This window comes from Dermochelys coriacea, chromosome 8 (assembly GCF_009764565.3).
Source record: "Dermochelys coriacea isolate rDerCor1 chromosome 8, rDerCor1.pri.v4, whole genome shotgun sequence".
Taxonomy (NCBI): domain Eukaryota; kingdom Metazoa; phylum Chordata; order Testudines; family Dermochelyidae; genus Dermochelys; species Dermochelys coriacea.
In genome coordinates, this window is record NC_050075.1 from 96,797,084 (window position 1) to 96,812,024 (window position 14,941).

Below are 14,941 nucleotides of genomic sequence, written 5' to 3' on the forward strand. Positions count from 1 at the left end.
GGGCATTGTGGGTTTCTCAAATTGGGTTCCTAAAAGTGAGCCACTCAAAAGTAGAGGAGGTCACTTCTGAAAATGTGAGTCTAGGGCTTGGTCTATATTAGAAAACTTGCCCTGGTGTTAAAATCAATCTAGTTACATAGGTGCAAACCCTTAACACAGACATATTTAAACCAATTTGGATTAATATAGCATTAACGTAAGTCACTTTAAGCATGACTTAAACTGATTCAAGTGAAATTTAAACCAGTTTAAGTGCATCTATATAAGATGTTTGCACTGGTGTCATTGATCGATTTTAAACTGATCTAGTTATATTGGTGCAAATTTTCTAATGTAGTTAAACCCTAAATGCCTTTGTTCACAGACAGACATGAAGTCCATGGTGAACTGGGGTTACAATACAAGAATTCCTGGTGCTGAGTCCCTCACACATCACAAGGGGTCCTAGTGTCCTTTGTGCGCTTTGTTAGAACAACTCTGAGAAGCATCTGAATCTGCAAAAGATCGTCAGTTTTTTACCAGTCCAGGTCTTCAAAAAACGATTGTATCCTGGTTGACACCTTCTATAACCGCTTTCAGCCTATTGTAAATTAAAATAGCGGAATTATAACTCCTTGAGAATAAGTTGCAGTGGGAAAGGATAATGCTTAATGCTCATGATGTTATTGGGATTCTGTGACGACACACAGAATGCTCTACAGTATTGTTACATTCCTTCATTCAGTGTGGCAGGAAGATGTAGGAACTATAGAAATGTGGAGGAATCATTTTAACTTTATCACCTGGGCTCTTCAAACTCATGAGGGCACCAGCAGCACCTCCAGGATTGGCTCCTTGGTCTGTGCCATTAGCTGAGAGCCCTGTGTGGATTTCCCCAGCCACTTCAACTCTTCTGTGAAGAAACTGAAGGATCATTTATGTCTCCACAGGATGGACTGCGGTGAGTAGTCCCAGGACCAGTCTAAGATCCCAAAAGTCCTCAGTAAAACAAAATGTGTTAGAAAACAGGGAGAAAATTGAGCTCACAGATAAATGATACAGAGACCATACCTAGCTTCTGAGCCTAAAGCCTGAGACACTCCTCCCTCCACAACCTTGCCCAGCTTGCTCCACCCTCTGACGTTACAGAAGAAAGATCAGAGAATAGGATGCTCATATTTCTCCAAGCTCTGAAAGCCTCATCCCTTTCTCCCTGACACACAACATTTTCAGGTTAGCCCTGGTGTTTGATCCTCCAGAAGGCTGCTGCTGGCTCTCCCCTCACACTGTCAGACTGTGCTGTTTTTTGGTATATAAATGGAAGCTCAGCTCGTTTGGAAACCTGGCTTTAGGCAGCTCTGAGTTATAGTATTAGAGGTAAAATTGCTCTAGTTCATGAATATCCTGTGTTTCTCAATAATACCAATTCGTCCCCAATATGATTTCTTGGCTGACTGTATCTAATCTGTCACTGGGGTATTTTTAAAATCTAATTTTAGTAAATCTCTTCCTATACTTCCACCAGGTCACATTACTCCATATGAGAAAGAGACAGAGGAAATAAATCAAGGTTGAGAGACTGTTTTACAGTGAAACAGAAGTTACCTCATATTACCTGCCCCATTATTACAGTGGCAAAAATGATCAATCATCATTTAGAGCATATATAATATAATGCTGAACATTACAGAATCAAAATAAAAGGATATTCACACAGTTGCCTATAGTTTGTAATGATACGTTCACTCTTTCAACTAAGCAACAGCAATATTTCAGGACAAGTCAGGCTACAGCATGGTATATAGTATACCACATGGACAAATATATAATGTCCTTTTCATTCCACTTGAAAATGCTCATGTATTTTTTCAAAGAAACCACAATATTAATGTGCAGAGCCTTGGGGCTCTGGGATTACTTGAATTACTGTGGACTCTTTTTTTTTTTTCCCCAAGTTAAAGCTGCAGCATATTTTAAGTATGTCAGAGATGAAAGCCAACAATGCAGAAATGAAATGTTTAAAAAGTTCCCATCCCCTGTGTCCAACTTCAAAGCAGGCTTGTGCTTAGACCAATGGCAGATATTACGGGGAAAGAATGCTCTGTGGCATAAAGAGGAATCCACAGTACGCAGCTGCTCAGACCTCGTTCCTTTTTATTTCCATTGCTAGATTGCTTCACTGTTGCCTAATTTAAACCTCAAATATGCCACAGAAATTGTTGGAGGAAGAGCACTATGGTTAGAGACTGAGCATCGTCTACGGCAAGGGAAGCTTTACATGCTGCTTCTATCTTCATTCAAGTCCTATCTGGGCTTGCATTTTTATTATTGATTTTTGCTCTTACTTGGCACACGTCATGAAAAGGCACTAATCACAGATGCTCAGAGTACTGGTTTGGGAACAGATGTTAAGGCTAAAGGTTAAACCATTTTAAATTTTGATTGATGACATGTATTTATAAACTGAAGTAGCTAATGTGTTAAGAGGCCTGAGATGCACAGTCCCAAACTGTGTCCGTAATTTATAAGGCTTTCATGCAACTTTCTGCAGCTAGGAGATAGTTCTCCATTTAAAAAAAAAAAACCTGGAAGAAAAATTTTACAAACATTGAGAAAAGACGAAATTGCAGCCTTTTGGAAGATTTGCCATGGTCACAGATAGCTTTTCATATATATAGATTTTCTAGAAGAGACAATGAAATTTTGCAGAATTTGGATCCGAGTCTGCTTCCATTAAGAGAAAAATTGACTTCAGAGGGAGCAGGATTGGGCCATAAATAGTCAACTGTTATCCCTAGAGATTGTCTGATTATCATCAATTTACTGGGTGCTATCCACGCATATCGGAAGACATAGTCCCTACCCCAAAGAGCTCACTTTCTTCCCTTCCTGCATAGTAAACCAACTTCACATGGAGGACTCTACCATGGCTGGAGGATGGAATTCACACCTCCAACCTGTTCAGGCTGCGCTATCCCAGTTGAAATAGCCAGAGCTGGAATAGCAGCTGCTGCCCCATGCACCATTTTTTGCAATGTAAATATAGAGTCTGTATTTTCAGGCTTTATGGAGCCTCCATCCCCAGTGCACGAGAGGTGCCAGAGTTCCCCTCCCTTTGGCCCCTCTGGCCACCTCCCACTTTGCAAGCAGATACTTGGTGCTACGCTGTGCAATACTATATATATGCATTCTTCTCTGCCAGTGTGACATCTAAAATGTTATGTGTACCCCAAAGAATGCAGGACTTGCTCTTTCGGTCCTCATGCAGGCAGAGCTTCCAATGGGCGGTCTGCCTGAGGAAGCAATCAAGATACCAAAATTACAACAAATTTAAACTTCCAGCATGTCTTGAAACTGAAGTGAAAATATGCAGTTCAAAGCACTCGATGGTTAATAATGAATTCCATTGAGCAATGCTGATATTTCAGAATAAGACCTAACACTGTGAAGGAAATGAAGTTAGTGTATTTTCTAAGTGGCCTTTCTTTGCAGTCATAAAATAAATAAAAATGTATTTACTTAAATAAATAGAACCTTGGTTCACAATGACTCAACAGAAATGACTGATTTCTTGTTGCAGCCTAACATGGAATCTACTAGTAACTCGTCTATTTTTCTGTGTGTGCCACGTGGCCCTAAATGTACTCCTAATTATAGGCAAAAACCCCATGCTAGCAAAGTGAACAATAGTGTCAGTTATTTTTCTGTATTTCAGCTTTCTTGCTATGCACAAGCTCTACATAGTTCAGGAAATCAAGCCATGCTTCTCTTTCCTGCACTACAAGTTCAATGAATGTGCACAGGCCCAGAGACACCCTATAACCTTTAAACACATTTAATCTTTGCATCCTTGTTTTACTGGAGACTAGATAGCAACTTTGCATAGTGAGAAGGATGGACACATGGGTGCACTGCCCCAGGAGCAACCCAGGGATAAAATGGTGATTCAGAGTCGCAGTGCCGCCCCTGGTCCCTCCCGCATTGCTCTAGTGGGAAGTCATCTGTACTGGTTCATGCCAATGAGAGATTAGTTATCCATATGGGACATCCCAGCTATACTGACTGGCATGCTGGGAAGGAACAGAATCAAAACTCCACCCATTTCTTGCCCATCTCTGCATACTTCTCATCCAAATGCATTAAGGGGGAAGAGCAGCTCCATGGAGCTTGTTCAGTTCCCTAGACCACCCAGGGCAGCGAGGGCGTTGTGTGTTTTATCCCTTTGCTTCTCTGTGGGGGCACATCAAAGTTTATGATTTGTTCTTAATTACTTTGGCCCCAGTCCTGGGAGGTGGTGCGCATCCTCCAATCCCTCTGGCTTTTATTTATTTAATTGAATGTGATCTGAGGTCAGACCATGCTTCTTAGGCTCAGGTCTTTTATTAGCACCCAGCCAATAAGGAAGAAAGTTATCCATCCTTGAACCAGACCCAACAAAGAACTGAAATTGTAGTCAATAGTTGAGACAATAAGACACTCCATGAGAAAGCCATTAAGCTTTAGAGACTCCAAACTCCGTCCAAGAATGTGGAATATTCATGCATGTTCACCAGCTGCTGCACAGATAAAGCTATCATTCACTTCGTTTTTAATTTTTAAGTGAATTATTGATGGTGAAAGGTGCCAGTCTCACAGCTGTGGAGAGAGAATGTCTATGTTTATTCCTGGAACAGGTACTGTATTTTGCTCTACACTGTCTCTCCAATTTATCTGAGTTCAGTCTGTGTAAGAAGCACATCTAGATGTGATCTTCTGACTCAAAGTCTACATCTGATGATCACTTGGCATGGCTTCAGACTGCCAACAAATGTGTAAACTAATAGGAAGACTTTTGCAATGTGAAAATCAGTATGTTGTAAGGGGAGGGGATCTGAAACCCCCTCTAGGACAGTGACCATCTTCCTGCCATTAACCTTCTGTATTGAAATAAGATTGCTGAGAAGGTGACAACAAATCAGTTCCAGCATCATCTGGAAGCATCTGAACTTTCCAGACCTTTTCAGTCTGTCTTTGGATGCTGAGACAGAGCTGATTTCATTGGCCTAGTTGATCATTTCCCCCTAGCAGTGGGCAAAGATAAAGTGCCCAAGTTTCATTTAGGTCTGTTTTTGACACTGTTGTTCATGGGGGTGTCAGGGCTTTTAACTCATCTGCAGACCCTGGCAAAGGTGTATGGAATCTTGCTTTATGGTTCTACGTTTTAATCTAAGAGAAACAAACAGACATTGATGATGAGCAGTTGCTCGTCGGAGAGCTCGCTCACAGATTCCATGTGGATCTGACTTCTTGCTTACCAATTCAACATCTGTGTAATGTCCATGCGAGAGGTTTGGATGTTGGTACCATCAATACACAAATGACACTCAGCTCTCCATTTCCCAGCGTACTCAGCCTGATTGACTGGAATGTGCGCTTGGTGGGGAGGAGAGACCCTAAGGACTAGGGAGGGGAAGGATCCAGTCCTCCCTACTGTCTGGTTATTCCCTCCTTCTTCCCTCATGTCTGTTTTTAGCTTGTCAGCCCTTCAGGGTAGGGATCATGTCTCTGTGTGTGTCTGTGGGGGATTTAGCATACTTGTGGGTGCTGTGAGAAATAATATACAAAAGCATACAACTTTGTGTACATTTATTGGGGGGGATTTTCAAATGTACTCAGCATTGACCTAACTGCTCCCATTCAAGTCAATAGGAGCTTTACCACTGACTTCAACGGGAGCAATTAAGCCAAAAATCATAACCCTAGTCGAGTTGATTTGTCCCATTTGACGGCAAAGCTCCCATTGAAGTCAGTAGGCACAGCATCAGAATCTTGTGTATTATGGAGTCATGGTAGCAAAAGAAAAAAGTTAAATGGCTACGAATGTAATTATCATGTATATGTAATAGCTACTTTTCAAGTCTCAATATCTCTACTGCTATTTTTTTTAAATGTAATTTTTTCAAGTCTAATTGTGGCCTGGATATTTTTAAAGCATTCAAGGTCCTGTATAACACTTCAAACAGATTTTGTTTTTTACAAACAGAAAGTTTGTACAGTATTATAATTATTATATTGATCTTTTCAAAAAGAGAAATTTACATCAGTTTATTCATATTAGAAAGTTAATCTTTCTAGCAACCCCAGAGATGCATACATGAATGTGGTTCTCAAAATTGTATGTAAAAGAAGTAGTATATACAACTCTAAAGTTAAAACAGCCACAGGTAATCCAATATCAGTTTAAAACTAAATAGTACATATGGATAAGGTCACTGTAATTAATCAGAAACAAACCCAGTAAATTATTTATTTCCCTTCATATTTAAAATTTCAACTCATTCATCAAATCACTTTCCAAATCATTAGAAGCAGCATCACAAATGGCCCCAAACCTACACTTGCTGAACTGTAAACATGTGAGTCGTTCCATTACCATGTTTGTGAGTCTTTACAGGATTGGGACTTGAGTTGGCTAAAAAATTTTCCTTTCACTCTTTAATAAAATGAACCAATTGATCAGAGTCATACAAAGTCTATATACTATTATAGTGTGAAACTAGTCACCAGCAAGGAGAAGCTCATAAATATATGTTGTAATAAAATTGTCTGTGATTAAATATAGGCAGATCATCTGTATGTTGATGACATAACTTGATAAAAAAAACTTTAACCAACAGAGTGCACTATTGAACCTACAAACATCTGACACAGCAATAGAAACAGAGGCAGAGTTATCTGTTGTGGAAGATGCTGATGCATTCTGTTTAAGCAAAGAATAAATGAGAGTTGATATAAAGCTATTTTCTCCATCAGTGGAAATATGCTGTCATGTATTCCTAAGGTCTCTGTCACATAATAACATACATGCTATTAGTCAAATGGCTTTGCAAACGAGTCCTCTTCTTACAAACACGCATGTGTGTAGTCCCCTTCAGCTCAGTGGTGCTACTCATAGGCCTGATCCAAAATCAAAGGAAGAGCTGCCATTGACTTCAATGAACTTTGGTCAAGGACTCGTGTGTATGTGTTCAGAGGATCTGGGCCTATCTTTGTAAAAGGCAGGCAGCAAGCTTCCTTACATATTGCTGCAATCCATTCCGTAGACCAGGTGGGACCGCCTAAAGCGCTACGTAAACTCATCATAACTTTAAAGAAAACATCACTTTGTCTCCGTGGCAACTTGCAAGTCGTCATACAATTTTTATTATTGGTATGCCTCATCGTGTAACACAGGCTGACAGCCCTGATGTGTAATTTCCTCATTTTTGAGGGTATGATTCTCCTAAACGCTATCCTCATTCCATTTTTTGGTTTAATTCATTGAGATTCCATTTACTTCAAGATGTGTTATTTTAAAATTGCTTCAGTATGTCTGCCCATGCTTTACTAGAAAATTAGTTGATTTATTTCCAAATTAAAGTGATTTCTAAATGAAATACTAAAACTCCGACGTTTTCTGTGTAGCAGAGAAAAAGCTTTTGGTTCTGGGACTTTCACTATGTGGAGTGATGTAGCATTATCAAGGAATTATATATTTCAATCAGCACCTACTTGCCAGTCCTGCCACTTTTTCCCCAGGAGAGTAGTCCCATTTTCATCAATTGAACTGTTTGCTAGAGGATTACTAGTCATGTGAGTAAGAGGCTGAAGGCTCAGGCACCCGGATTGGGAAGTGGCCTTGGACCAGCTCACTCCACCTGATGGGGTCCACCACATGCAGATTTCCCCCTCTGTAGAGAGCGAAGAGGCTTGTGTGTCTCTGCAGCACCAGAACTAGCCCCAGCTCTGTGGAGCCAGCTTTCCACAGTCCAGAGTCTATGGGGAAAGGGCTGGAGAGTCAGGGCAGACCAGGGAAAAATGCATCTTCCCCCTGCTGACCTTGCCTCCCGCTCCATGTCACTTACATGAAAATATGAAAAAGTTAAACAGATCCCAGAAGTCTGAACTTTCCCACAGGCACCTTCCCATGAGAGACCCTAAGGAAGCCACAGTCTGAGGGCATCGGTGGTAGCCTGCCTTCATTGGCAGAGAGCCAGGAGGACACTGCTGGGGTGCCAGAGTTGAAGTATGTGTACATGGTCTCTGCACAGATGGCCTTTGCCTCACACAGATCCCAAGGGCTTTGCCAGATTTAGTGGCAGACCCTGAGCCTATACCATGGAGAATCAAACCCTGGTCCCACATCTGATAATGGCAGGATGCAGGAGAATCTCTGCCAGGAAATCTCTGGGTGATTTCTTCATCCAAAAGCTCCTCTGCCCTGTCCTCTCCCCCACGCCTCCAAAAAAAAAAAAAAAAAGGCAAGCAAACTTTAGATCAGTGATTTGGCTACCAGCCTCCACATGAGACTTAGGACAGAGTGATCTCTCATCAGGTTTACACCATGGGCATCAGTGGAGTTACTTTGAATGTACGATGGTGCTAGCTAAAGGAAAATTAGACACACGCAGTCTAAAATGAGTGGTCATAGGAAATACCACTGATTAGATTCCAATTTAGAAGAATAATGAAGGTGCTGTATTAAATTTAATCTAGAGCTTTTTGTTGTTCTCAATTAAGATAAAGGTCACTTCCATGCTGAGAGGTGCTTTAGAAGTTGATAAACACTTTTTTTTTAGGTTTCAGAGTAGCAGCTGTGTTAGTCTGTATTCGCAAAAAGAAAAAGAGGACTTGTGACACCATAGAGACTAACAAATTTATTTGAGCATAAGCTTTCGTGAGCTACAGCTACAGTTGCATCCAATGAAGTGAGCTGTAGCTCACAAAAGCTTATGCTCAAATAAATTTGTTATTCTCTAAGGTGCCACAAGTACTCCTTTTATTCATTTTTTTTTAATAAAAAGAGGTTATTTTTCAGTGGTAGGCATCTAATCTAATAGGATATGAAACAAACCTTCCTTCTTCAGGATGCTCATTTTAGTTTGCAAAATTACATTTGTTTGCTTCACAGGCATGTACACTGGTTCCAGCACTAACCATAATGGACCATCACCAGGTCTCCTGCCACCTATTCACGACATACCCTCAAGACACCATCCACTGGAATCAACCCTTGCCAGTCCACACCATCATCTGTTACCTTTGGAGACTACCAGGGAAGGGTATGTACTTTAAGCAAGCATGCCATCACTCTACAAAGATGTACTTAATCCTGTGTCGTTGAGTTTATGATAAACTCTGTTCAATGCATTGAGAAGGTTACTGAGTACGGTATGAATACTCAGAAAGGGTCTAGATTGAACAATTTCATTTCCTTGTTTTAAAAACAATTTTAGATTGTTCTTCATACTGTGTCATTGCATTGAGATTTTATAATCATTTTATTTTTAAATACTCTTCCTTGGTGGCATGTTATAGCTTTGATTATGTGCACAGGGCTCCTATTGACTTCACTGGGATACCCACCCCTATCTCAGGAGCCAGAGTACAGTCTGTAGAATCATAAGGCAATGGCTGCCTGAGTGAGAACTATATGTTTAAGGATTGCAGACTGTCTCTCTCTGGTACTTAACTGCTGTGTTGAAGTGCTGAGAGTGGGACCCAACTCAGTGAAATCTACATGAAGCCATTCATTATATGTTGTATTAATAAATAATGTTTTCTTACAGTATCTTACCCCTTCTATACAAGGCTCTCAAAGCACTTTACAAACAGGAAAGAATTACTGTAAGCCTCACAACTCCCCTCTGAAGTAGGGGATCTGCCTCTCTGGCTAGATTCCTAGCTGGTGCTCGTATTGATCATATCTGAAAGCTCACATAGTAATGAATTTTAATTCCAATGCCCCCACATCATAGACAAGAGCACTCTCCCCATTTTACTGATGATTAACTGAGACACACAGGCTTGCCCAAGTACTTAGCAGTGCTCAGCATTTAGATTTCTTCAGTCCCATTCCAGTGTAATCATCATCCCTCCTGAACCCCAATATGTAGCTGGGGAAACTGAAACCCAGAGAGATTACAAATTTAATTGTACCTTTAAAGTGTAGTCCTACAGTAGTGGCATGTGGCAAGGGAGCAGGCTCCCAAGGAGGAATTCCTCCTGGATCATTTGGGCGGGTGTACACTGCAATAAACCTAGACTCCTCCTCCTCCAGCCCAATCTTCTGGCCAGTGCGAAGGATGGAGAAAGTACATTTATCCTCCCCTTTTAGGCAGAGAGTGGCAGTACTCACCTCACATAGAGCCTGTACGCCGCAGCCACATTACAGCTGGCCCCAGTGCAGAGGCACATGGGGGTGGGAATGGTCCTTGAGCACACACATGCCCCCACTCTCTTTTGCACCAACACAGGACCAGACCCCATCTGTCCCTAAAAGACATACCCAGTGTCATGTAGGATGCCTATGGGAGAGCCCAGCTCTCCTGCCTCCCTGTCCTGTGTTTTAACCACAAGACCATTCTCTCTATCCCCCCCAAAAACAGGAGTCAAACTTTTATTTTGCTCCACTCATTTATTTTCACCGTAACAATTTCCATGCTGGTTTAACAAGATGGAGGGATCCGGTTCTAAACTATGCACTGGAAAGCAAATTCTCACCTCTCTTGGCCAGCAGCAAACCCAGCATGATTCTACAGCATAGGCCTGAAGTAGGGGTCTCCATTCAGGGGTCACAGATCCCCTACCAGTTGTGGAGCAGTTTCACGAGGGTTCGCCATACCCACAGGTGGAAGTGAGAACTGACAGTAGGAATGGGGTGAGAAAAATCCATGATGAAGCAGATCCAAGGGCCATTTTTTTCCTCCTGTGGGAGGGGAACACATCAACCTAGAAGAGGAGAAGGATCTCTTCCTCCTACTTACCCCTATGTAAATCCTCAGGGCACCGTCCAGTGACTGAGTGTGGGTGGTGGTTCTGGAAGTGCACCTTATGTGAAATTAGCACCAAAAATCCCAACGGAAAACAATATAACCAAACTAAGGAAGTATTTCATATGCCAGCTGCACAGGTGAGTTCTGAGTTTGTTTTCAAAACATTTTAACATTTGAAACATATTTGCTCACCTCCATAACAATAATAAAACCAAAGACATGGTTAACGTGAGAGCATAATATAGCAGCATTTCAGACTCTATAGCTGAGCGCTCTGGACTGCATAGATTCACTCTTATTGATGCTTCTAAGTTGTCTTCATTCTAAGAAAACCAGTTCCCTTTGAGTTTAAAAAAAAAAAAAAGCTGAGAGTCCAGTTTTTAATTGGAACCTTCTCCACAATTGTTGATTGCTTAGTGAGTGCCAGGAGTGGATAACTATTCATTTGCTTTGGTTACAATTTGAGTTTCACATTGAGTTTAGTACCATTATACAAGGCACTGGTGAGACCTCACCTAGAATACTGAATAATAGGATGACTATGAGCTGCCAATGTGATATGGCTGTGAAAAAAGCTAATGCGGTTTTGGGATGCATCAGGAGAGGCATTTCCAGTAGGGATAAGGAGGTTTTAGTACCGTTATACAAGGCACTGGTGAGACCTCACCTAGAATACTGTGTGCAGTTCTGGTCTCCCATGTTTAAAAAGGATGAATTCAAGCTGGAGCAGGTACAGAGAAGGGCTACTAGGTTGATCCGAGGAATGGAAAACTTGTCTTATGAAAGGAGACTTAAGGAGCTTGGCTTGTTTAGCCTAACTAAAAGAAGGTTGAGGGGAGAGATATGATTGCTCTCTATAAATATATCAGAGGGATAAATACAGGAGAGGGAGAGGAATTATTTCAGCTCAGCACCAATGTGAACACAAGAACAAATGGGTATAAACTGGCTACCAGGAAGTTTAGACTTGAAATTAGACGAAGGTTTCTAACCATCAGAGGAGTGAAGTTTTGGAATAGCCTTCCAAGGGAAGCAGTGGGGGCAAAAGATCTATCTGGTTTTAAGATTCTACTCGATAAGTTTATGGAGGAGATGGTATGATGGGATAATGGGATTTTGGTAAGTAATTGATCTTTAAATATTCAGGGTAAATAGGCCTAATCCCCTGAGATGGGATATTAGATGGATGGGATCTGAGTTACCCAGGAAAGAATTTTCTGTAGTATCTGGCTGGTGAATCTTGCCCATATGCTCAGGGTTTAGCTGATCGCCATATTTGGGGTCGGGAAGGAATTTTCCTGCAGGGCAGATTGGAGAGGCCCTGGAGGTTTTTCGCCTTCCTCTGTAGCATGGGTCACTTGAGGGAGGCTTCTCTGCTCCTTGAAGTCTTTAAACCATGATTTAAGGACTTCAATAGCTCAGACATAGGTGAGGTTTTTCGTAGGAGTGGGTGGGTGAGATTCTGTGGCCTGCGCTGTGCAGGAGGTCGGACTAGATAATCAGAATGGTCCCTTCTGACCTTAGTATCTATGAATCTATGAATGGTTTTCCATTTTTGCTGAATAAGCGTTTGTTCTTGTGTGAGAATAGTGTGCTGATTTATTATCTCCCAATGCTTATGTACTTAAGAAATGCAAAGTGGTTACAGAAACGCTATAGTTAATTTCCTATGACATAATATAAGGTTGAGACAATAACAGGGTTCTAACTATGAACCAGCCATCAGGAAACTAAGAATGGAACATATTCTTTGAATGTCTATTTCAAAACAAGGCATTTTGTTCATTACACAGTGACTGGAGATGTTTCAGCATTTAAAATAGCCTTCACTATATTCAAAGTAACCTGTTATTTTAGGCATTGTATTAGCTAGTCCATAAAATACATTTGCTATATTTTAATTGTTTTCACTTTCATTACATACTGAAATAAAGACCATATTTTAATAGCATTTACTTAAGATAGAAAATATAGTCTGAACTAATCAAAATCTCATACTTTACACAAAACCATACTAAATGAAAGTATTCATCAATTTAATCAACAAACCACTTTATAATCTAATGCTTGGAGCTGCGGAATTATTGGGTCTGTCTTTGTCAGTTAATAGTTCTGTATCTTTATTCAGATAAAAACGTACACTGCATGGAGAGAAATAAACATTTAGAACTCTATATGAACTGCTTTACATGTTTGACATTCATATAGCATTTTGCCTTATTCATCACCTATCTCTGCATCCATGTTTAGGTACATTTAAAGAATTTCTGTACTGTGAATCAATGTGATGACAAAATTGGATTCCAGAGTTTGTCTTTGGAGTGGACCAGAATGATTACTATCAAAAACTGTAATTATTAAGTCATCAAATATGTGAGATGCCAAAAGCTACATGGGGCAGAGTACAAATAGTCTACTCAAGGTTGACAGAAGATTCAGAATTTGATTTAAAGGCTTTTAAAAAAACCAAAACAAAACACTAGGTTATACCATCCTTTGCCAAAGTCAATACCAAGTGTAGCACTCAGTTTTCCCAAATGGTTTGCTAAGACATTTAAATAGTTTGACAAAATTATCTAATTCACTTGAAAATGTTCTAACAGAATCTGACTTCATTACCAAATATATTTACACTGGCTTTATATGATATGTATGGAATTTTTTTAAATTCTGGTATGAAGTGCACAGCTTGCTGGATCAAGTAATTTTACATTAATTTATACTAATATTAATTAAAGTAGAAGTGTCTGATTTAGAATGTAGGGTTTGTAATGATCCAGATTGTTTTTCTTTGTTTTTTAATTTCAGGTAGTGAAGTGTTACTTTAATATTATTTATGGCAAATGCTACAAGTAATGTCAAAACTGTTTAACTTCAGCAGTTGCAAAGATAGTACATTTTAATTTGTAGCACCCTGAAGATAGAAAAACAACTCCTAGTATTAACCTTTGGCTTCCCTATATTGATATTATGCCTGGCCTGGTCTATACTACAAAATGTGCATGAATATAATTAAACCAGTTTAAAAAATCCATTTAGTTAAATTTGTGGACACCCCAGTGTAGATCCACGTGAACTGGTTTAGCCTACTAATTTAGCTTGCACTGATAAGTTACCAACTTTAACCTTCGCTTATATTAATTTAGCTAAACTAGTCTGAGTGGGTTCCATCAGGAGTTTATAGCAGTTTAACTAGATCAGTGTGTGTATTGATTTAATTAAACTGGTGCACTTTTCTAATATAAACAAGGCATCTGTTTTGCTATATCTATATATATAGAGAGAGAGAGATCCCCCTCTTTTGTAGAATATGCACAGAAATATATAAAGAAGGGCCCTGTTTATGAATTAATAGAGAATAGGGTGCTTTATGAAATACAGTTCTCTATACTTTTATTTTCAGATCACTAAACTATTGTAGAGTAGTAGTCATTCAGACTTTATGAGCCATTTGGTATAAATTGGTACAACTATTGCAAGATCTTGTTCACTCTGGAGATAATAAACACCACACAGTATAGTGTAATCTCCACAGCATTATGACATGGTTTTAAAAGGAAAAGTAGATAATCTTATAATTCAGCATACATTAACAGTCTAACAGCACCAATTATCATGTAATTGTAAGCCTTGCTAACAGAAGGTCATGAGGTTTAGGTACTCTTGCTCAGGTTCATTACATTTTTTGCCCCATGGATAGGCAAAACTGAATTTCCCTTCAGTATATGGAGTTGGAGCAAGGTTCCATTAAAGTCTTTGAACTCAACCATTTTGCATATGACTATGTGACCTCAGTCACATACATTGCACATAGCAAATAGCATTTACATTCCTGGAGGAAGTCAAGGGCTATTGACAAATAATGACAATTCTACCAGTAAGGATGATTTGTCCCTTAGGAAGGATTGAGACACTAATTGTTCACACTTCTGTAGCAATTTAGGTCATATCTACCATGTAAAATCTATGGCTACTGAAGAATTAATGAGATTATGACATCACAAAAGTCTTAAAACTGAGCAAATGATAGGGGATATTTTTAGTTAGATCGTTTAAAATGCTAATTTATTTGTGCTTGCTAACAGCTGTTTAACCAGGGAAGACCAGACTTGATATTCCTGATATTTTTAAGGTAAAAATGTGCAGGAGAAAATACATTGCTATGACCA

At 39.8% G+C, this 14,941-nt stretch overlaps 1 protein-coding gene across 3 annotated transcripts in view; it reads left to right on the forward strand.

Moving 5' to 3' along the window:
• Nucleotides 1-14,941, forward strand: part of GLIS1 (GLIS family zinc finger 1) — a 269,714-nt gene that overhangs the window by 228,529 nt on the left and 26,244 nt on the right. For all 3 annotated transcript variants that reach the window (XM_038415007.2, XM_038415005.2, XM_043520300.1), the window contains exon 8: nt 8,909-9,059. In XM_038415007.2, the coding sequence (XP_038270935.1) occupies nt 8,909-9,059 (151 nt within the window). The remainder of the gene's footprint in view (nt 1-8,908; nt 9,060-14,941) is intronic.